The sequence below is a fragment of the Euprymna scolopes genome, chromosome 10, assembly GCF_053919585.1.
Source record: "Euprymna scolopes isolate OS-2025 chromosome 10, ASM5391958v1, whole genome shotgun sequence".
Lineage (NCBI taxonomy): Eukaryota > Metazoa > Mollusca > Cephalopoda > Sepiida > Sepiolidae > Euprymna > Euprymna scolopes.
In genome coordinates this window covers 7285532-7310657 of record NC_136491.1, presented here as the reverse complement: position 1 = coordinate 7310657, position 25126 = coordinate 7285532, and the positions used below count along the sequence as shown (strand labels likewise).

The following is a 25126-nucleotide window of genomic DNA, read 5'->3' as shown; positions in this document are numbered from 1 at the left end:
GGTCTTGACAGTCCTGTGGTTCCACTCAATAACCCCATTTCCGCTTGGTACGTGGGCACATCAGAATCGCAGGCGCATTCCCCAGCCACTTGCAAACTTTTTGAATTGCTCACTGGTGAATGAGGTGCCATTGGCGGTTAGTATCTCTATTGGGGGCCCTCGTTCAAGGAAAACACTGTTTAACTGATACTTGTGGATGCAGGCAGAATCGGTGAACAGTTGCAGGGTAGTCGATTTCTATAGGATTGCCAAGTTTATCCTCTTGATGACGGCATTCCACCACCACAGCCCCATTATGGACTGGCAACACGCCAGTAGCAAGAGAGCTTGTGTCAACCCACACACTTAAGTCTCGGTCGTCAATGCAGCACCTGCCCCACCCTAAATCTTCATTGCACATCCTGTTAAGGACCTCCCCGAGCATTGTGTTGAGAGGTTCATCATGAACTTCATCATCCCACCCAGCAGTAAAATCGGACGCTCTCTGCTTGATAAACGCCACTGCAACACAAAGCCAGCTGCCCACAAGGAGGTGTCCAACTAACTTTCCACACGGAGAAAATATGCTTCGCTTCAGAGCAATGTGAGGCATGTTCAGGACCTTGTTCCCTCGTTTCCAACATAGGACGTCATTCTCTTTCCAAACCTACAGACCAAGCACCCGTGCACCATCCTGTAGCCTTTTCGATTCCTTGCTGGAAAGGCCAAAGTTGCAGAGATGCTTCTTCACGCACACCGCAGCCATAATTTCCTCATCCACGTACACATCATCAATATATGAAGATGTTGCTCATTCTTAGCCAGAACAGCATCAACAATCATCTGCATAATCAATGGCGCCACATTAAGTCCAAACCCCATGTGGGTTAGACAATACCTTTTCCCGTTAATAAGTATGGTTTCGAAGGGCCACGGTGATCGGTGCATGCGCACCTGAAGATAGGCCTTGTGAAGATCTAACACAGATACATTAGATCCCATTTGCCGCCATTTTCTCAATTTCTTCTGCTTGTTTTACTGAATAACGGCCATTAGTGAGACCAGGCACTTTGGGGAACTTAATTCCTTCTCGGGATAAGGAACTAGCCACCTGTTATCAATCCAAGTCTGTAGTTCCTTGTTGTATTCCGCACGGGCTCGGGGGGGGGGATCTTATATTCCAGCACTCTATTGTATAACTTCTCTGGCGGCTGCTCGTTCGACCATTTCCGGGATACTGTCCAGGACTTTGTGCACTGGTCGAATTCAGCACCAAAGTTAAGCTGCTCCAGCTCAGTGGCTGCGCCCAGAGTGAGACTTGCTTCAGTGAACCATGCCCTACCCTAATCATTAATCTGGACACCACCCAATTCTTGTATAGCATCTATTCCTAGCAGCAGGTCGTAACCAAGCAGCTCACCGTCTATAACCAGGGCTCGCACGGCTACTGAGGGCCCATCGCCGATACATGGGTGATGCTTATTTTACAAGAGGCTAGAGAGCCCCCGCCAACTATCAGCACTGGGATCCTCATCTTGTCCCACGAGAGTCTGTGTGCACCCAGTGTCTATGAGCACAAAGCGCTCACGCCCATTGACGTGCACGCTCACCGCCAGTAACGCTTGTTTAGCAGTGATCTTGGTAGAAGACTGGCGCTATAACTTACCCCCCTTGCCCATTTCTTGACCTAACTTGTTGCACTGGTAGCAACGCATGCGTCTTCATATCTTCATATCCCTCGGTCAGACGTGTCCTTCACCTCGCTTTGGCAGTCTCTGGAAAAATGGTTTGGCCCACCACATTTATAACACTTTGCTGCGTCTTCTGTTAGTCGTGCGAGTGCTTCCACAGCTGCTGAAACCGGCTCCTCATTGTATTTTAGAATATTCTGAGCTCTAACCTGCAGCTCACTGAACCTTGACAATGCTTGCAGCAGTCAGCTGGCGTTGTCCGGGTGTCTGGCCAGAAAAGCGCATCCTAATATTTGGTAGCTCACTCCACCAAACGGCACAACCAGCTTCCTTAAATTGGCCTGGTACACATCCACTGTCTCATTTGGCCCAAGCCGCTGTTCGGTGAACTGCCTCCAGGCGACGAAGGCTGCGTATAGTGCATGTCTAACCACCTCCAGACCAGGTTCATCTCCAAGCTACTGATAGACGGCGCATGCACTTTTGGTGAGCCTCAGTGAGATGACTACTGCTGGATCCTTTGTTTTGTATAGCCTGCGGACACGCTTGGCCTTTTACCATCACCCGACTACAGGGTGGCCGGCGGGAGAGCCGCCAAACTCTGAAATCAGTTTTAGGTCAAACCTGTCCATAATGTAACAAAAAAGCTGAAATCGCTTGAATCAGAAAAGTCTGAGTCTCACGACGATGTTCACTCTACACAGGTCTGAACACTTCTCTCTTAGAATTGCCTGCCTATGGAACACTGTTCTGCTGGCTTGCTTCTTGACTGACTACAAAATTGTTGCTTTCAAGTTCAATGTAAACAAGTTCAGAAAAGTCTGATGATGTTCACTCTACATAGGTCTGAACACTTCTGCCCACTCCCCCCCAGCAACCTGCTTTCATGGTGCCCGGGCACACCTGAAAATAATGTGTGAGATGCAATTTTTGGAGAACTGTTTGAGACTGTAGACATTAAAAGATCACAGTCGCCATCTTGGATCTTTTCGTTTTTCATTCTCAGCCCGCAAGAAGGACAGACACAAGCATGTTTTTGCAATAAGCCTTCTCTATTTTCCCCACAAACTCAATAAATCATTTGAGAATATAAGAAATTAGTTGTCCAAATAATAAATATTATGTATAAAATAACAATTGTGGAATCTTCTTTGTTATAAACGACAAATGTCTATGTTCAGCAAAAGCTTGAAACATAATAAACACATGCAAAGTTGATATTTGTTTAAAAGTTATGACCCTGGATGCATAATATATAAAATTTAAAAAATTTTCATTATTTGAAGGCCAAGTCACCATTTTATATTAATGTTATCAAGACGTTTCCGCATTTTGTAATGTTATCAAGACGTTTCCGCATTTTGTAATGTTATCAAGACGTTTCCGCATTTTGTAATGTTATCCAGACGTTTCCGCATTTTGTAATGTTATCCAGACGTTTCCGCATTTTGTAATGTTATCCAGACGTTTCCGCATTTTGTAATGTTATCCGGACGTTTCCGCATTTTGTAATGTTATCCAGACGTTTCCGCATTTTGTAATGTTATCAAGACGTTTCCGCATTTTGTAATGTTATCCGGACGTTTCCGCATTTTGTAATGTTATCCAGACGTTTCCGCATTTTGTAATGTTATCCAGACGTTTCCGCATTTTGTAATGTTATCCAGACGTTTCCGCATTTTGTAATGTTATCCAGACGTTTCCGCATTTTGTAATGTTATCCAGACATTTCCGCATTTTGTAATGTTATCCAGACGTTTCCGCATTTTGTAATGTTATCCAGACGTTTCCGCATTTTGTAATGTTATCCAGACGTTTCCGCATTTTGTAATGTTATCCAGACGTTTCCGCATTTTGTAATGTTATCCGGACGTTTCCGCATTTTGTAATGTTATCCAGACGTTTCCGCATTTTGTAATGTTATCCGGACGTTTCCGCATTTTGTAATGTTATCCGGACGTTTCCGCATTTTGTAATGTTATCCAGACGTTTCCGCATTTTGTAACGTTATCCGGACGTTTCCGCATTTTGTAACGTTATCCGGACGTTTCCGCATTTTGTAATGTTATCCAGACGTTTCCGCATTTTGTAATGTTATCCAGACGTTTCCGCATTTTGTAATGTTATCCAGACGTTTCCGCATTTTGTAATGTTATCCAGACGTTTCCGCATTTTGTAATGTTATCATGTAAAGTAAATTAACTGATTTTTTTTTTTTTTTTTTGCACAATTTCTTTTTCACAATTTTTTTTTTTTACAAATTTTTTTTTACAATTTTTTTTTTTTGTTTCACCATTATTTTTTGTTTCACCATTATTTTAAATTTTTTTACAATTTTTTTTTCACAATTATTACTCTTATATTGATTTATTTTCCTTCAAAATTCTCGGAAATGAAGCCTCCCTCCTACTTGTGACTAACACTTTAACTCTATTCCATTAATGCTCTCTATCTTTCAAATATTGAATTAGTAAAGAACTTGAGAACATAATTTCCTTATCCATAATTGTTCATTTTAAACTTACTGGCTTCCAGGAGAAGAATTCATGTAGTCTGGTGGAGTAACATTGGAGAAGGTGCACCATTCCTTGTAAAAGCCAACGTAGATCATTCATATGAAGGATATAGTATTTGGGCTAAATACGAAATGTGATTTTAAATATTTGGTTTGTTGTTTTGTAGGGAAAAGTATCCTTATGCCAAGTTGTCCTGACAAACTCCTGTACAGACCTTAAACACTCGAGGATAGTGTATAGTAGACATTTAAGTTCTCTCCAGTATTCAGTTGTGTGTGTCCAGAAAGAGGAATGGACTGGGCGAAGAAAAAATGCATAGTGCAGAGGGGGAAATCTGCCAGTAACAAATGACAGCAATCGATAAGAATTAAAATTTTAATATGTAAATTAACACTTTATGACCTGATTGAACTAATTTGTTCAGTCGTAAATAAATGAATATAACAGCATAAGTAAAGTGGGAATTGATTCAAACATGACTTGTTAGGTCAGTATCTGGGTAGATGCCAAATACTTCCAGATTGCAGCTATCCGTTGCTTACATTCAGTATGTTGCCATCTAAAATTAACAGTAAATATTTTTATTAATCATCTACATCATAATTCAAGTCAAAAGGGTTGAAAAAAAAATATGTGTAGATATTCTGCTTTGTTTGATATCATATGACATTTCTGGTGATGAGTGAAACTGCAGTAAATTGTCAAGTGCATTTCTCACGTTTTTAAGTTTTAAGTTAATTTCAAAAGAAAAAAATTTTAGCAAATAAGTTTACAATTGTTTCCAAATTATTTTAATTTGAAGGCAGCATTTTAAATAATACAAGATTCCAATATATTGTTTTTTTTTTTTTATTCAAAATTCAATATTAATAATTACTTGTAATTTTTTTTTTTTTTTTTTCAGAATAATTTCAAATGTATGCGAATGATGTCTGACAAAACTTTTAACAAGGTAGAGTATTCCACATTTGTTTTTAAATGTGCAGTAAATCTTTTATTACTCAATAAATTTGCAATATTCGTCGGCTTTAACAACTTGTTATAATTTTAAAATTTGGATATTTATAAAAACCTTTTCTTCATAAAATCATATTTCAATTTTGAAAGCTTAGCTAATATTTTAGAAATAAGTTTAAACTCGTCTACTCAAATCGGTGAATATTACTGATTTAATTAATTTCAGACTTGAGCATGAGTGTTAGCAATGTGGTTGTTAAACAGAACAAACTTTTGTCTAATTTCAGATTCGTCTTTGAATTTTTAGATTACTTATGCATTTTATTTGGACTCTTCAGACGACTGTTCCCATCTTGAGTGTTATTTTTTCTCACATTTTGGTTGATGTCACTTCTGACCTTCGCAATTGTATTTTGAGTGTTGCCCACACTAAGGATTGAACCTTTCATCTCCAGAATATTGAAGATTCAATCTTTAGTGTGGACAACATTCAAAATACAATTGTGAATTACTTAGGACTTCTACCCAGTCATAGCTGACGGAACAAGAGCAATCTATGCCCATGAATTAAATAAATGGTTCCGTTTAAAATTCCATGCAGATTTCCAAGTTTAACAGAAAGATTCAGAGTTCGACAAAATACACCTGAAGAAGGTTGGAGATTACGTTGACTGAAACATTGTGAAAATGCCGCTGAAGATGAAAACGGTGGTCCAAAGAATCCAAATAATACAAATCCCAGGTTACTTTACTCGTGTAGCCATGCACGTCAGTTAAACTCGAAGGTGTCTTAACTCCTGATCTGATAACTCTTAAATCCTTTGCTTCTCAACCAGAGGGGAATTGGCACCACAGATTAGTAGACACAAACTGGATCCAGCCTCACAAAAAACAGTCTGCATTACTACTGAAATGTCATGGTGAACTTTTTCTCTACTAGTCAGCATTAGTATTGTTGGATTGTGGGGGTTATATATAATGAGTGTTCATGCGCGTCCACTCTATATAAATGTATGTGTGTATGAAACCAATGCGTTCATGCACGTCCACTCTATATAAATGTGTGTGTGTATGAAACCAATGCCCATGAATCGTCTAATGGTTAGATATGTTCGTTGTGTGTTTACACATATTCAAACATATATCTAAAGAAATGGCAAAAACACTAGAGGATGACCTCCAATCTGTAGTAGAATGGGGACATAAATGAATGGTCACATTCAATGCTGCCAAGACTAAACTGGTTTCCTTCAATAACTACAAGAAACCTCTGCCACCAATAGCAATGGCCAGTGACTCCCTGTCTGAGAGTACATCTTTCAAACTGCTTGGCCTAACGTTCACAGGAAACATGAGCTGGAACAATTATATTGAAAACATTGCCAGGGCCGCTGCAAAAAAGGTAGGCTCTCTCTACCGTGCTAGAAAACTACTGACACCTGAAAGTATCCTGTATCTCTATAAGGCCACCATTTGCCCATGTATGGAGTATTGTTGTCACATCTGGGCTGTTGAGTCTACTACTAGACTCTTGCTCCTAGACAAGGTTCAAAAAAGAGTCGCCAATCTGATAGGCCCTGAACTGTCATCTAAGCTTCAGCCTCTGTCCCATCGACGAAATGTTGCATCCCTCTGCTTGTTCTACAAGTATTTTAATGGTGAATGCTCTGACGAACTGCAGACACTTGTGCCCCCACGACACAGACACCCTCGACAAACCCGACAGGCAGCTAAATCCCACCCCCACACAATAGAGATCCCTAGATGTAAAAGATCTTTCTACTCCAGTAGTTTCTTCCCCAGAACCGCTAGACTCTGGAATTCCATTCCAGGATCCTGCTTCCCTAACTGTACTGACATGCAGAAGTTCAAGTGCAACGTGAACCGACATCTTGCTGTCCAAATCCCTACATAGTGCCCCAGTAGTTGCTGACCCTGATAGTAGCCCTACACCAGAGTGGCAATGTGCCTTGTTTGGGGTGAAAATGTAATAAAAAAAAAAAAAAAAAAAAAAAAAATAGTTCACATAACATGGAAAAAGTAAGTCAGTAGTTTGGGACAGGTTCAATAAACATTACACAAGCACACAATGCCTGTTTGATAACGGACTACTAACCTTAGGTTAGTATATACTGTATAATCACGTTGACACACCAGTTCTCATCAGATCACCAAAGTTAAGCAACGTTGAGCTTGGTTAGTACCAGATGGGTGACCATTTGGGAATTCTAGAAGGTGTATGTGCTCTCTGCTTATCTTGGCATTTGTTTCCAGTCCTCCTGAACATACACTTCACTTGCCACTGGTATTTAACAATGTCGACTCAGGAGAGGTGTGGTTGGAGATTGCGCACCTCCTGCCACAAAAATTTTGCACGCAGACACCCTTTTGTGGGTATCCATAGTCTGTCAAAGATTGAAGAAGCCCTTTGACTAATCTTAGGTTGTGGCTCCGTTTGTCTCTCTGACACTGCAAGAAAACATTTCACTGTAAAGCAGTAACAACAGGACGTCTTTATTCTTTCTTCTTATTTCTCACAGGTGTTTCCCTCAGTTTCCTTACAGCATTTTCTCTCTTCAGTCCTTACATCGTCTCTTAGCTAATCTGAATGCTTCCATAACTGACAAAATCAACCTCTGATCGTGGATGGCTCCCTCGTTCTCTGACTCGTACTTGCATCTTTAGTCTTTCTATCAAAACCTACTCTTTGTTAGCAGGTCAATTCCATTGTTGTTTATAAAATTGAATTCTTAAATCTAGTTTATTAGATATTTTATTGTTTATAAAATTCGTCTGTTAGATTTTTTACATAAATATTTTAGCTAAACATTCCTTTCTTTCAAAACATTCTCTGCATTTTTTTAAAATACATAACGGTTAACAAACCAATAATAATAATAATTGTTCAGAGCTTTGGCATTGCCCGCCACAATATAACACAGGTACTATGCTGTGATCATAGCCAAAAGGCCCACGATAACAGTATTAAATGCTATTATGTTAGTATTATATAGATGAACATTTTGAGTTCTACATTGTAGTGGTGGTGGTGGGGGGCAATATCATTCTGATATATGATGAAAGGGTTCGCAGGCTAAAAAAGGTTGAGAACCACTGGTTTAACCGTTTGGCAAAAGACGTAGTTGGCTGAAGATATTTCTACACTGTCATAGCAAATCCTGAACTTTGGACCAGAAGTGGATTACGCTTCCTGATCTACAGCAATGATCTCCCAAAACGCATACTTAAATCATTCGTTGACATCTATGCTGATGACACAACCATCTACGGCAACACGTCAAAGGCCGTAAATGACAAAGTTCTCTCTCCTCTGATTTTGAGCGCATGGTACAATGGGGGAAGAGGTGGCTGGTTACTTTTAATGCATCTAAAACCAAGCTTCTATCTTTATATCATCAATCCTCTTATTCCCATCTGGCATCAATTGAAATGGATGGCTCTCGTCTTGGGAGGCTCCATGTTTTGACAAGTTTTGACCTTTACTTCTGATCTGAAATGGAACATGTACATCAAATCTGTTTCCAAGGTCGCTGGAAAAATGATAGGATCCTTCTACCGCTCTAGTAGATATCTCACTGCTGATGCAATTCTCTATCTATATAAAAGCCAAGTACATCCAAGGATGGAGTACTGCTTCAATATCTGGGCAGGAGCTGCTAAAAACAGCCTATCCTGTCTTGACAGAGTACAAAATAGACTTCGTAGCCTAGTGGGGGATGCCCTTTTCTCTTCCCTGCAACCTCTCTCCCACAGAAAGGACGTTGCGAGCCTGTCTTTGTTTTATCATTATTTCCATGGCAAGTGCTCGTCTGAGCTCCAATCTCTGGTCCCTCCTCGCCAATCTTTCACAAAAAACACCTGTCTAGCTGAAACCACTGTCAATAATTTTCTCCATTCTTTATCTGTGCCTAAATCCAAACGTAGATTCCATGAACAAAGCTTCTTTCTTAGAAGTGCGCGCCTGTGGAACTCTCTTCCGTTTGCCTGTTTCCCACCTGACTACAACTTGGATTCTTCAAGTCCAACATAATCAAGTTCCTGATACCGCTCCACCCCCTTAAGTAAGACACTTTATCAGATCTCCATTACTAACGATTACTACAATATTTTCCCATTGATTACTGTACACGCAATAACCCTTATCCCCAAGTGGCCTCTTGGCCTTGATAAGTGGTGACTTCCATGTAAAAAAAAAAAAAAAAAAAAATTTCAGCCAAGTAGACAAAAACATCAGTGCTTTGTCTTCAAGCAATTCCAGACTTATTATCAACTTGATGAACATTGTAACGTTGCCCAACACACTGTACCTCAGTCGCAAAGGAGACAAAGAATAGAAAAGAACTCCAACTCTTTTTTTTGTACAACAACATATTATTTCCTCATTCTCCTGCCACGCGTGACTTCTCGTTACGGCTGCGACGTCTCTCGCACGATTGCCCTCTTAAACATGCTGTCTCGTTTTTATAGCCTTCTTTTTCCTTACCATGACGTCATTTTGCTCACAACTCAGTATTTCTATACAGCCGTCATACGTGTTGTGTTACAACATCAGCTCGTCCCAAACAACGACAATGAGTTTTAGTATGTGATTAAAAATGAAAAAGTCAAAAAGTCTTATTAGTCTCTACATAAAACTAGTAACAATGGATGGAACTATTAATATAGCAATACAAAACACCTGCCGTAGATATTGTTTCTTAAACGGAATAAGAACAAAAGAACAATCCACTAAGTTTATTTAAAATCATTTAAGGCTGAATGCAAAGGTAAATTTAATACATAATCATCTGTTAAAATTTACACATTTTATTGAGATACCTTTTGTATATGTATGTGCCTAATTGTTCTTTTGATATTAATGTTTGTTTTTTTCTCTTTAAGTTCTTGGAATTCCTTGCGAGTAACCTTGAGAACCCAGACCTGCTGGTATTAGTAAGAAAGCGCTACAATGAATGTGATGTTAAATTCCGCGACTCGACAGAATTCACTTCTTTGGTTGACGATGTGCAGTCCAAGATGGAAAAAGAGAAACATCGAATATGTGTGCATCTCAAAGACTTTCTTTCACACTTAAAATCTTATAGAGTTGACGCGAATGACAAAAAACGTAAACGAGGTGGCTTTGCTAACAATGTTGCTAAAAGACTCTGCCCCGGCAACTCTTGTTCCGACGCAAGTTCAGATTCAGACTTCTTCAAAAAGATAAAAAGAAACATTAATACCCAAATACCTTTGAAGAGTGATCTCCCTTTAACCAAGTCTGATAGTCCAAATGATAACGATGCTAGTGATTCAGCCTCTTCATCTGCCGTCAAGAAAACTGATAAAAATTCCAAGGCGGCAATGGGCCATTCTAAAGATGAACCGTTTCCCATTTCTGACGAGGAATCCTCCCTAGACTCTGTGAGGTCGGACACAAAATCTTCAGACAGCTCTGATAAACCTTTGCATTTAAGAACCCAATTTGCTCAGGAACCCGAGTCTGTCTCTGTTGATTCAGTATCATCAGAGTCTAAAAGCTGCCAATTAACTTCATTCCCAAACACCTCCAACAAACGAAGCCTTAACACAGAAACTAATGCATCTTTGCCTAATCATTCGACGCTTAAAAAAAATAACGATGAACTCTTTGATGGTCATGCATCTGAGATGGTGTCAGAGCCACACGTTGTGATTGATAACGACGATTCTTGTACAGTCCAGTCATTGCCTTCTAAAACTCTGGTAGAAAATGACAATGAACCTGAACAGGCAAGTGACTCTGAAAAAGGGAACACAGTTGAAACTGATGACGCTGAAAGCACAAAAGGCCAAAAGAAAAAGAAAGGCTCTGAACGACAAATTAAACGCTTGGAGAAACTTCTTGGTGTAAGTATTTACTTTTTCTTTTTTTAGAATTCGAATGGTTTTTGTCAAAGACTTCCTAATAAATCTTAGATATATTTCTTTTAATTGCATCACAATATGAAATTTTGGTGTGAATTCTAATAAAATGCTAGCAGGCTGCCTGGCGTTGCCCAGTCGTAAGATATGCTTAAATATGATAGTATGATTCAGGCAGATAACGTATTTATTATTATAGACAATTTTCGATCGATTATTATATTGATAAACTAATATATAGTAGTGAGATTCAAACTAAAAAATATATATGACTTCGTTGCCCTGGGTTAGAATTGAAACCAAAACATACAACTCTCCATCCTTATTCCTTAGTCTCTGAGCCAGGCCCATATATATATGTGTGTGTGTCTGTGTATATTAAATTCATTAGTCATTCATTTTTTTTCAAAGGCAAGATTTCAGCAATCAAATTTATATATATATATATATATATATATATATATATATATATGTGTGTGTGTGTATATTCATCAGTCATTCATTTTTTTCAAAGACAAGATTTCAGCAATCAAATTATATATGTGTGTGTGTGTGTGTGTGTAATTAGAGGTTAATATTTTCAGAGGTAAAGTAACCAATGAAGTTTAACAAGGTTAATGCAAGAGTGCTCAATACCAAAGTAGGGCAAGATACACTTTCTATTTTTATTTACACAAGCAGTAATATGTCGCTACACATTCATGAGCATGTTTTGGTCAGCTTGTTACTAGCAACTAAAGACCTCTTCAAACGATATAGCTTATACGAAAGAAAACTTTGCTTTTGTATAAGCTATATCGTCTGAAGAGGTCTCTAGTTACTAGTAACTAGCTGACCGAAACATGCTCATCAATGTGTAGCGACATATTACTGCTTTTGTAAAAGTAAATAAAAAGTAGTGTGTGTGTGTATATTTTTATATATATATAATATTCATCTGTCATCCCATTTTTTAAAAGATGGTATCGCCAGATTGTCAAAAACAAGATGCAAGCAAGGTCCACAGTTTTATTATTACATAGATTTAATTTGAATTTTTTTTTTTTAATATGGTAAGATGATTCCCTTTTTAAGACACTGGTTTGAATCCTGTATGAGTCTTTGTGTTTCATTGTTGTATTTTGTTTGTTTGTCTAGGCCTTTGTTTAAGGATGTTACGCATGAAAACATTTGCATCACTAAAAAAGAGACAGTATAATGCATCACACACAGTTTTGTGAAAATGTACACTTTTGCAAATATTTTCTACTCTTTTCGTATACATGTCCTTTTTAAATCAAAAGCTCTGTTTATTAAAATGTAACAACAAAACATGTATAAATGAATAACAATTTTGTTCTAAAGTCAAATGTTTTATTCAGCTTACAAATCATTTTTGTCAAAAATAAAAAAAACTTTGATACATTTCACAGATCTGTTTCGTTCGCCGGGAACAATCAATATTTGTTTGCCAGTATTAAATATTTCCTTCCATTGACTCATCAGAAAAAAAAAACAAAGTTCCTGAAAAGCAAAATGCATAATGATGTGCAAAATTCAGGAAGAACAAAGTAACTTGCGGCAACACATATCTACTAATAGTTTTTTTCTGATGAGCCCATGGAAGGAAATATCCGATGTTGGCATTATAAATATTTATTGCTCCTCATCAGTGTTTTTTTTTTTTTTTTTTTTTTTTTTTTTATATAGTTTAGAAAAACTGATTGGTGAGATAAATAAAACATTGGACTTTGGAATATAGCAAAATGTGAAAAATATATAAAAGTTTATGTTTTTATTTTTTTATTTGTTGACGTAGAAATACAAACGGTCTTTTTTAAAAAGAAAACTTTTGAGACATTTCTGATGATCCTTGTCTGTGTAATGATCGATGTGTGTGAGAGGTGGTAATAGGGAAGAAAGTCTAGCCGAAATGTAATTAATATGTATCCGCTTGAATTTTTATACCTAAACGGGTCAGTAATATAGTTGGTGCATTGGACATTTTCCTGAACAAGTGGACAGAGAGCATTAAAATGTTGTAGAGACAGGAGCGAACGTGGTAATTTGATGTAACACCTTTTTAGCGAGCATTAATTTTCCGGGGAGGGATAGTGAAGTTGCTCCATGTTGGATCAAGTGTATGTGTACGTGCACACACATATATATATATATATATATATGAAATAAAGAATAAAAATTTAAAACGGTAAAAATATATTTTACATGAATTTATTGCTCGACTGATAAGATATATTGAAATTTCCTTAATCTGCAGAGTTCATCATAGGAAAGATATTAACAAATGAATATTATAGCGAAGCTATGAATTTGCTGTTTTATTTTTATTTTTTTTAATTCCATTTTCACACCAAACAAAGCACAGTACCACTTTGAAGTAGGGGCTACTATCTGGGACATAAGTTGGAGGGATATCATGAAGGGAGTTGAGCAGCAAGATGTCTGTTCACATTGCACTTGAACTTCTGCATGTCAGTACAGTTGGTAAAGCAGAATCCTGGAAGGGAGTTCCAAATTCTAGCAGTTCTGGGGGAAAAAACTATTGGAATAGAAGGCTTTCTTACACCTAGGGAACTCTACTGTGTAGGGATGGGATTTAGCTGTTTGTCGGGAGTATTTATGTCGAGGGGTAAAAGTACTTGTAGTTCGTCAGAGCATTCACCATTAAAGTACTTGTAGAACAAACAGAGGGATGCAACATTTCGTTGGTGGGACAAAGGCTGAAGCTTAGATGACAGTTCAGGACTTATCAGATTGGCGACTCTTTTGAACCCTGCCCAGGAGTGAAATACTAGGAGCAGATGCACCAGTTCAAATATGACAACAATACTCCATACAGATTACTTTTAGGCGAATGTAACTTTCTCGTATGGTGTAGAGGGCCCACCTTCTTCGCAGCAGTCTTGGCAATGCTCTCAATGTATCTGTTCCAGCTCATGTTCCTTGTGAACGTTAACCCAAGGAGTTTAAAAGAAGTACTTTCAGGTAATGTGTTTTGGCCATTGCTATTAGTGGTAGAGGTTTCTTTTAATTGTTGAAGGAAAAACTTAGTCTTGGCAGCATTGAATGTGACCATCCCTTTTTGTCCCCATTCAACTACAGATTGGAGGTCATCCTCTAGTGTTTTTGCCATTTCTTTAGATATGTGTTCATTTGTTTTCCTGTCATGCCTGTTATAGAGTGTGGTGTCATCAGCATATATACCCATCTCAGAGGCAGTTTTGTCAGGGAGGTCATTAATAAATATTAGGAACAATAGAGGTCCAAGGATAGACCCCTGAGGCACTCCCGCATTTATATCACACTGTTTAGATGTACAACTGTCGAGGACAACCTGGATTTTTCTCTTATCTAAGAAGGATTTAATTATGTTAAGTATTCTACCAGATGATAGACTAGAGCTTGATTTATTATGGACTCAAATATTTTGGCAAAAAGCAGGAGGAGGCTAATGAGGCGATAATTTAATGGATCAGTTCTTTTGCCAGAATTCTTGAAAACTGGTATCACAGAAGCAGTTTTCCAGCAGTCAGGAAAGCAAGATTCTTTAAGGAATTTGTTGTAAAGTTTGGAGAGAACTGGAGCAACCTGGGCAGAGCATTTTTTTAATAGCACCACCGGGATGAGATCGGGTTCACATATTTTCGAGGTGTTTAGGTTTTTTTATGATACCATCCACCTAAGAAGCTGTAATTTTCAAGTCACTTAGTGTGATGTCTGTTCGCAAAGGAAAATCAGGGAGGGAGTGGTTTGCCGGGTCCATTGTGGAGTTTGAGGCAAACCGATTGGCAAGCATGTTAGTTAGCCTTCTCGGTTGCCGTGCAAACAACCTCAGGATTGTTTAATAGTTGGGGAATTGTTGATTGCCCATTATTTACTACACTGTTGTAGATTTTCCAGAAGTCATGATTTCCTAATTTTTGTGCTTCGATATGTTTTTTGGTGGTTTCAGTATATTCTCTCTTAGCAGTTGCTATTTCTCTCTTACAATTACTTCTAGCTTCTATAAACTTGTCTGTTTGAACTAGCTCTTATGTCGGTTAAAACTGCGATACACATACTACCTTTGAGCAATGCCAGCTGCACAAGTAGAAGTAAACCACTGGGAAGAGTGGGGTTTGCTAAAGAATTTCCGCATGGGAATATGTGCTTCAATTGCAGTTTTGAACTATTCAGTGGTCTCATTTGCGCACTGTTTGGTGGGAAGAGAAAAGATATTTTCCCTGATGAGATCCCTAATGGCTTCCCAGTCAGCCTTTTTATAATACCTCTTTGTTTTGAGCAGTGGCTCTTCAGTTTTGGGTCAAGAATTTAGGGTGATCTTTTATAGTTTTTATCGATTAAAAGTATAATTGTATGTTGTTTTCTCTTGTGGTAGCTAGGAAGTTTACATTATCATACCTGGAAAAAAATCGTTTCTATTTAAAAAAAAACTACCTGTAGCAGTAGCAGCAATACTATTAGTGATAGCACAGCTGTAAACAGACGTTTTTTTGTTATCATTTTATTCCAGAACAAATTTTAAAAAAATCAAAATATGAATATAAAAAAGATGTTTTTACATATTTAGTAAGAGCTATTTTGTTATCAGAACATAATTAGCTTAATCTAATATTTTTTTATTTTTTTAATTTTTTTATTTTTTTTATTTTTTTATTTTTTTATTCAATTTTCACCCCAAACAAGGCACAGTGCCACTTTGAAGCAGGGGGCTACTATTAGAGACTTAATTAGCGGGGTCATTATGAAGGGAGATGAGTAGAAAGATGTTTGTTAACATTACACTTGAACTTCTGCATATCATTGCAGTTGGGAAAGCAGAATCCCGGAAGGGAGTTCCAAAGACCCGCAGTTCTGGGGAAGAAACTATTGGAGTAAAAGGCTTTCTTGCACCTAGGGATCTCTACTGTAAAGGGATGAGACTTAGTAGCTTGTCGGGTTTGTCGGGGGTAGTTACGTCGGGGAGGTACAAGTGTTTGCAGTTCGTCAGAGCATTCACCATATATAAACGGCTATGTGTCTGTCTGTCTCCATATTTTCAAACTCTATCTCCTCCGAAACTAAGTCGCAGAGCGGCACTAGGGGCATCAAATGATTGGATTTTTTACGGGCTGTTTTTTTTATGGGTCTTTAGCCCGTTTAAATTGTTTTTGAGGGTTAATTTAATGGGTCAAAAATGAAAAAAATTGTCAAAATTGTTTTTAAGGGTTAGTTTAATGGATCAAAAATGAAAAAAAATCGTCAAAATTGTTTTTTAAGGGTTAGTTTAATGGGTCAAAAATGAAAAAATCATTAAAATTGTTTTTAAGGGGGTCAAAATTGAAAAAATCGTTAAAAATTTTGTACATCTATCTTAGTTTATTTTTAATTGGTTTTATATGCGTGTCATGTCGTTACAGTGGTAACGTCACCAGTTTTGAATGTTTCGGTTTAGATTGTAGCTGATGGCATCCAGATACTTTCTTTTTTTTTACTTTTGAAATCTCAACTCTATAATATATACGAAATCTGGACAAATTAGAATATCATATTTAAGCGTATTTACGTCAGGTAAAATTTCTTCGTAAGCGACATATAAGCAGCTAAAAAAAAAAAAAATGAAAAAAACCTTGCATACGATTTATCTTCCATAAAGATAATAAATTTGTCAACTGTCCTAAAACGCTAGAATAGTCTTAAATGGTGAATTATTTTATATTAAATTTATGTGAAACCAACCCCCATGCTAAATTCTAAAATTGTTTTTGTTTTGTTTTCAGGATGTTCACACATAATTTCCCTTAGCTGTATCATTAACCCAAAGTCAGAGTAAGCCTCCCCATCATCTCCCATAATTGCACATAATCGTCTTTAAAAAAAAACAAAACAAAAAAAAAAAACACACAGGATTTATCTTCCATAGAAAAAATTTTTTTTATTAGCTCATCAAGCTCTTTCTATGTATGCCATTGTTCAAATATTTTAAGCCATTTCAATTGGCTTAAAATATTTCAATATTGGTATATATAGAAAGAGCTTGATAAGCTAAGAAAGAACCTTTTTAAATTTTTTAAATCAAGGAAGTTATGACTATTTTTATGCCTTGCGTGTTTGGATATTTTCCCCTCTTTAAGACCATATGCATTTTGTCACATTTTTTGCACTACTTTTTCAATAAAAATGCTATATCTTTGTTAAAACACAAGACTAAGCAATGAAATTTGCCATATAAGTGTATTTTTGTGCAAGGAATCTGAATATGCTACTGAAAATCTCCAGAATTAATGGTTTCCAAATAATCTGCAGTAAATGCATATAAATATGCTGCGATTACTTAAAAATGCCATGTATTCATTAAAAGAAAAGAAGTTAGAGAACTCAAAGTTTAGTTGTAATGCATTTTATGTGCTAAAAACTGAAATCGAAATCTAGGATTGGTTAAAAACGAATATATTGCAATATTTCTTTGGTATTATTGCAGATTAATACCTTCTGTTACCCCTCCCCATCTGACCACCTCTCCAAAATATGTGATTCTACCTTTATAAACAATTGCATGTGAACAACTTGAAAAACTTTAATAAAAGATAAAAATTATTTTAGAATTTAATGTAAAATGATTTCTCATTTTGAATCCTTCAAGCGTTTTAGGGCAGTTACCCCCCCCCCTCTTTTTCCTATGATAGATAAATCCTGAATGTTTTTTTTTTTTGTTTGTTTATTTGTTTTCTAAAAGGTGATTATGCGTGGTTTTAAGGTCTTTGTGCAATTATGAGAAGGTAGGGATGTTGCCACTCTGACTTTGGGTTAATGATAGGGCTATGGAAAATTATGTGTGAACATCCTGAAGACTTGATAGAAACAAAACAAAAACAATTTTAGAATTTAGAGTGGGGGTTGGTTTCACATAAATGTAAAATAATTCACCATTTCAAGACGATCCTAGCGTTTTAGAAAAGTTGACCAATTTATTTATTTTTTTTTTTGAGGGGGGGGAATTAATCGTGTGCACTTTTCTTTAAACGTTTTTATGCTTTTTTTTTTACGTTTATATGAGCTCACAGAGGAAGTTTGTTTAGTGGGGAGCTCTGCCACTTGTACTTAGTGTTATTGTTAAGGTTTTAAGGTTTTAGGAGGAGTCTTGCCACTCGTACCTAGGATTAGACATAGAATTAAGCGAGTTTTTTTGTTTTTTTTAAGAGGGTGTTTGATACCCATTGTGAAACTTTACAAGAATTATGACAAACAGACAAAAATAAATGTTATTTAAAAAAGTGACGTCCCTCTAACAGAAAACATGATGCTTGGAAAAATATCAAGTATTTAAATTCTATTTAAATATAAAAAAAGAAACAAGTTTTTGCTAAAGCTGACAAATTGTTAAAAATTTGAATTTGTTATTTTGATTTTTACTTACATTTCATGTCTTTTCCCACCGTTATTTTTTTTTAACTGAGCACCTCCCACAAATATTTAAATATTGATTATTTTTTTAATTTTATTTTTTTTTTAATAATCAGGTAGATTAGTTTCCATTCGATAATAATTCACTGAAAACATTTTTTAAGGGACGAAAATTAGAAGTGTGTTACTGTTCGAAATCGTACACGTGAACCAAAACATATTTCACATTTTTTAAAAATATTTGTATGGTTGCTAACAAAATAGCTCTAACTAAACATGTAAGAATTTTTTTTTATAACTAGATCTTCGATTAAAAAAAAAATCGATTTGGAATAAAAATAAACAACAAAAACAAATGTCTGTTTACGCCATGTTATCGCTGTTGCTGCTGAGTGCTACGGTCACTGATACTACAGAAGTCTTACCGAAAATGCTGTTTTATGATGTTCACATTTTTATCACTTTATTTGCTTAAAACTCTAAAAATATATAATGTATGTTATTATTTACTAATTCATTTGAAAGTATATTCATTTCTGAACAAAACGGTGGTATTTTGAAGACTTAAAGTGCTTTGGTTTTTAAAATATGACTATTTTAGTAGAAACCCCTTGAAATCTGTGATTATCCAAAGCGTTTTAATGGCCATGTGTATTGCTAGTTTAATCATTACCTAAAAGATAAATACTTCCCAAAATCTTAAAAAATCTCATTAATTTACCCAGCATTTTAAAATATTGGCGACTGCTCTTCTGTATCTCGGTAAATGCCAATTAGCCTTCTGTGTATCATGAGTAAGTTGTTTAAATCCGTGTTAAATATAGAAATTATCAACCATCTCTGCAAAAATAACCTACTCAGCAATATAGCTTCCATCCCACAAGATCTACAGATGATGTGCTAATCTCGCATAGGATGTGAATCTATTGATGGGAGAGGGGGGGGGGGTTCCTCTCTAGAACAATAAGTAGCTCTTGACATATCAAAGGTATTTGATAGGGTTTGACATAAAGGTGTACTATACAAGATTTCCAGCTATAAAATATCTGGAAATGTCTTCTCAACTATCAACTACTTTCTCTTCGAAAGGTTTATACAAGTAATCGTTGATAGAAGATGGAAGCTCAAAGTATCAACGCTAGTGTGCCTCAGGGATCAATCCTGGGCCCAACTCTCTTCTTTACCTTCATCAATGATCTCTCAAGCCACATTTTAAGCACATTTGTCGACATATATGCAGATGACACTACCATTTATGGCAACACTTCAAAGGCCAACAACAGTTAAGATCTCTTGGAGTCTCTTTTTCCTTTGATCTTAAACACATGGTACAGTGGGCCAAAACATGGCTGGCTGGCTGGTTAGTTTAAATTCATCCAAAACCACCAATACAGTGATCCCCACCTGGTCTCAGTTGATATGAATGGTTCTAGTATCAAAGAAGCACCTTGTATCAACAAGCTTTTGGGACTGGCTGTCACTCCGAACCTGAACTTACATTAAATCAGTTGTCAAGTTCACTGGAAAAATGGTTACATCATTCTACTGCTCCAGAAAGTATCTCACTCTCAATGCAATCTTCTATCTGTACAAGAGCCAAATACATCCTAAAATAGAGTACTGTTGCTACATCTGGGGAAGAGCTGCTCGATGTTACCTATCCTGCCTTGACAGTTCAAAATCAACTTCGAAATCAGATAGGTGATGCCCTTTTTCTCCTCCCTGCAATCTTTTTCCCATAGAAGAGATACTGCAAACCTGTCTCTGCTCTATCAATATTTTAATGGCAGGTGCTTGTCTGCGCTTCAATCTATGCTCCCCCCCCCTCTGCCAAACTTTCACAAAAAGAAAAAGACACTCATCTATCTACAACCACTATCAACAATTTCTCCCACTCTGTGTTGAAATCTAAACGCAAGTTTCATGAACAAATTTTCTTTCCTAGAATTGCCTGGCTGTGGAACTGTTCTGCTAGCCTGCTTTCCGCTGACTACAATATGGTCATCTTGAAGTCCAATGTAAACATTCTTGCTGCGCCGTCTCCTTAAAGTCAATTTCTACCCAATTTCCATCACCATAAACGTATTAACCTTTATCCTCTAGTGGCTTTTGGACCTTGATGAGCGGTGACTCCTCTGTAAAATATATATTAGTGCACTACAAATTTCAAAAATGTAATTTTCACAGGTTTTGCTAGTAGATTTGTAAGTATATAAACATTGGTGTGTTATTACATTGGAGATATTTGAAGGCTGTTTTTTTTTTTTTTTTTCCCTCTTTCTAATTGTCTATTGTTGTTTTTACAGGATATTCATAATGAAATTGAAAATACTACAAAGAAGGAAATGAGTTTAGAAGAAATGGAGAATGATGACACGGATTACATGTATGAAGATCGGTTAAAGAAAAAGTTTGTTAAAGTCTGGGAAAAACTGTGCGAGTTGAAAGGTCAGGATACGAGCACAGGAAGACCTATAGAGAAAAAATTTCGATTCCAAGGTTTGTTGTTTTATTAAAAAAAAATTTTTTATATTGCACTTGTACATTATTAGTTTATTAATCGGACATATTATAATCTAGGGAGTATATAAAAAGTTCTAAGAAACAGTTCTACAGTGATGTGTAGAATAGAAGCTTGTATAATAACATGCATCTTATGTTATTGTTTTTTTACTCGCCTTCATCTCAAACAAAGCATATCTCCACTTGAACGTAAGGAGCTACTAATCGGGACCATGCCTAAGAAAGATTAACAAGATGTTGGAATATATTACATTTGAACTTCTGCATATCAGTGTATTCGAAGAAACAAGTAGCAGAAAGGGAATTCCAAAGTCTAGCTGTTCTAGGGAAGAAACTATTAGAGTAGAAAGCTGTCATTTAGGGACCTCAACAGTAAAGGGGGTGTGATTTTGTTGCTAAGTAGGTTTGTCGGGGATATGTACGTTGAGGGGGTACAAGCGCAATGAGTTCATCAGTGCACATTTCATTAAAATATTTGTAAAACAGGCACAGGGATGCAGCATTGCGGCGATGGGGCAAGGGTGGAGCCTAGTTGAAGGAGTGGGGCCAATTAGATTGCATACCCTTTTTTCGACCCTATCCGAGAGAGAGAGATACTAGCATTAGGTGCACCAGCCCAGATGTAGAAACAACGCTCCACGCATGGGCGAATGGCAGCATTGTAGACGTACATGATATTCTCTGGTGTGAGTAGTCTTCTAGCACAATAGAAGGAACCCACCTTCCTTGCAGCGGCCTTCGTAATAGATGGTAATTCTATCCCAGTGAATGAATGTTATTTTCCTAGACTGCAATTTTTTTCTTGTTGTGGTTCCTGAATTTTAAGCAGAAATGAATACCTGTTTCACCTACGTAATATATGCAGTAGGTATAGTAGATGATGTTGGTTGAGTTATGCCAGCATCCATAACTATATGTTTGCAGCTCTTGCAACAGATTTATTGCATGGTAAAGTATGTATGCGGTTGTTTAATTTAAGCTTATGTTGGGTAATGTGAGAAGTACTGTTATGTTTGCCTTCTAGCATTGATTTGTCACGAGTTGTTTTGAGATGTAGTCAGTGAACATTGTGCAAGATGTCTACTTAAACAAAAGTTCGTCAAATATGGGCCCTGACATCTTGAACAATGTTTAATCATAAAGGAGGAGGAGGAAGAGTAGGAGGAAAACAAAGACCAATCTTATCTATACTGGATCCATTACTATGATATGTTTCCTCATCATATCTCTGGCATGTCTTCCTTCACTAAAATTTTCTGTTTAACATCTAATCATATAAATCCACTGACGAAACTGACTCGATTTAGTGAAATATGAATTATATCTACTAATGTAAAAACAAAAAAAAAAAAAAAAAATGCAGACCCAATATATGCAACATAGCACACAATTGGTCCTTTTTTTTTTTTTTTTTAATTATTATTCTTGTTCACCTCAAACAAGGTATATTATTACTTGGACATAAGTGGTTACTATTTGGGATCATATCTACATGAATTGTATGTGGCGAGTTTTCACATGACATTTAAGTTTCTGCATGTCAATACAGTAAGGGAAGCAGGAGACTGAAGGGAGGAAATCCAAAGTGTAGCTGTTAGAGGGGAAAAAACTGCTAGAGCAGAAAGCTTTAGGGGTGTGATTTTGCTGCTTGTCGGAGGGGGTACAAGTACTACAAGTTCATCAGAGCACATTCCATTAAAATATTTGTAAAACGGGTACAGGGATGCAGCATTGTGGCAATGGTGCAGAGTTTGGAGCTTGGCCGATAGTGTGAGACCTATAAGATTGGAGACTCTTTTTGAACCCTGTCTTAAGAGGGTTAAGCGGCAGAAGCACCAGCCCAGATGTGGCAACAATACTCAATGCAAATTTTGAGTTTGAAGAGATCTCAGGTAGTGTATACTTACAAACATATCCATTCTGGCCTTCTCTTTTACTCACAAACGTAAGAACTATTTAAACCCAACATGAAAATATATTATTTATTCTAAGATCTTACCATTGTGTTTGTGTTGGATAACGAATTGAGGGGGGGGGGTATATATTATTTGTATATTCATGTACGTATATATGTGTGTATATATGTGGTTACCTTTAACGCATCTCCTTACATCATCAACGCTCTGATCTCCATCTGGCATCAATTGGGATGGATGGCTCTCGTCTGTGAGAGGCCCCGTGTTTTGACAAGCTTCTGGGTTTGACCTTTACTCCTGATCTGAAATGGAACACGTACATCAAGTTTGTTGCCAAGGTCGCTGGAAAGATGGTGGGATCCTTCTACCGCTCCAGAAGATCTCACTACTGATGCAATTCTCTATCTATATAAAAGCCAAGTACGTCCAAGGATGGAATACTGTTGCCATATCTGGGCAGGAGCTGCTAAAAACAGCCTACCCTGCCTTGACAGAGTACAAAATAGACTTCGTGGCTTAGTGAAGATGCCCTTTTCTCTACCCTGCAACCTCACAGAAGAGACATTGCGAGCCTATCCTTGCTTTATCGTTATTTCCATGGCAGGTGCTCGTCTGAACTCCAATCTCTGGTCCCCCCTCGCCAATCTTTCCCGAAAAACACCCGTCTAGCTGAATCCACTGAAAAATTTCCCCCACTCTTTATCTGTGCCTAAATCAAAACGTGGATTCCATGAACAAAGCTTCTTTCTAAGAACTGCACGCTTGTGGAACTCTGTTCCGTCTGCCTGCTTCCCACCTGACTACAACTTGGATGTCTTCAAGTCCAACGCTAACAAATTCCTAATGAACCGCCCCTTTAAGTAAACACTTCATCAAATCTCCACACTAACGTAATGTACTTGCAATAACCCTTATCCCTGAGTGGCTTCCGGGCCTTGATAAGTGGTGACCAGCATGTAAAAAAAAAAAAAAAAATTTTTTTAAATATCTCAGTTGTATTATATGCGAGTCTGTATGTGTATATATAATATATATATGTATATATTGTGTATCATCTATTGTGTGTATTTTGCATTTATGCAACATTTCTAACATGTACGTATCAAAACAGTTGTAGACAAAATAGTTCATTTCAACAGTTGCAGATAAACACAACACGTACCTCATTTTTATATAAAACATTTATTCTATTGATTCTGCCCGGCATATCTTCACATCTTGGCATCACGAGAGAGATCAACTTCCCTTGGAGTAGGTATTCCAAACCAAAATTTTATTTTCATTATATCTAAAAAAAAAAATGAATGTGGTCATATAGATTTTTTTAAACAATAAAGAAAAGTACCAAATTTATTTTGGTAGTTCAATTAGCCATCATGTTATGATCGTTCAAAGTTTGTTGGAAAGTTGAAAATTTGCTATCATGGTCTAGAAGCCAAATTTCATAGTATATAACTAAAAATGTAAGCTACTAACAAGTGAGAAATCCTTATAAATGTAATGTCATCTTGTGGTAAATGAAAATTAATACGAATGAAAGCAATAATTATTAGATGAAACCAACCAGGCAAAATCCCAATACCAACGAGGGGAAAAAAGCGCAAATATGACACAGAAATGCAACTTTGACTGTTCATATCAATTTCATTTCAATAGCTAATGTATTGAATCTTCTTAGTATGATTCATAACCCATTAGAGATCAAGATATTTTTTTTTTTAAATTATAAATTGATAAAAACACTCAATTGTGGACCATGTAAAAGCAGTCGAACAGACAATTTGGTGAAAAGGGTTAAAAAAAAAAGTCAAAAGTACATGTTACTGAAATTGCTGTAAAAATGGATTGGAAGTAGAAGCTTAAACTTTGCAACTTTACTCATTTTTGGGTGAGGAATTCAAAAAGATGTTTGACTTGTTTCTCATAACAAAACTTTTTTGCCTTTTTTTGTTTGTGCACCCGTCATTAAAATCCGAGGGAGAAATCAGTATTTTAAACTATGACCGAAGCATGAAATAAATAACAAAAAAATTAAACTAGATATTGATTTTTCGGTTTCATTTAAATTTGTTGTTGACCTTTAAAAGTTGCTTTAATTCAAAAAAAATGTTTCATTAAAATTATGTTTTGTTTGGACTCCCCCCCCCCCCAAAAAAAAACCCAACTATTTTATAAAAATCCAATGTTGCTTTCATTACAAAATTGTTTTATTAAAATTATATTTTCTAACGCAAACTTTTCAATAAAGGTTTTTACA

General features: G+C 36.6%; 1 protein-coding gene across 1 annotated transcript in view; it reads left to right on the top strand.

The window, feature by feature from the left end:
• The window catches only part of LOC145285791 (uncharacterized), a 60332-nt gene that overhangs the window by 15019 nt on the left and 20187 nt on the right, over positions 1–25126 (top strand). Inside the window, exons 2-4 of the mRNA XM_080134162.1 lie at positions 5091–5138; positions 10046–11032; positions 20737–20929. Coding sequence (XP_079990288.1) covers positions 5091–5138; positions 10046–11032; positions 20737–20929 — 1228 coding nt within the window. The remainder of the gene's footprint in view (positions 1–5090; positions 5139–10045; positions 11033–20736; positions 20930–25126) is intronic.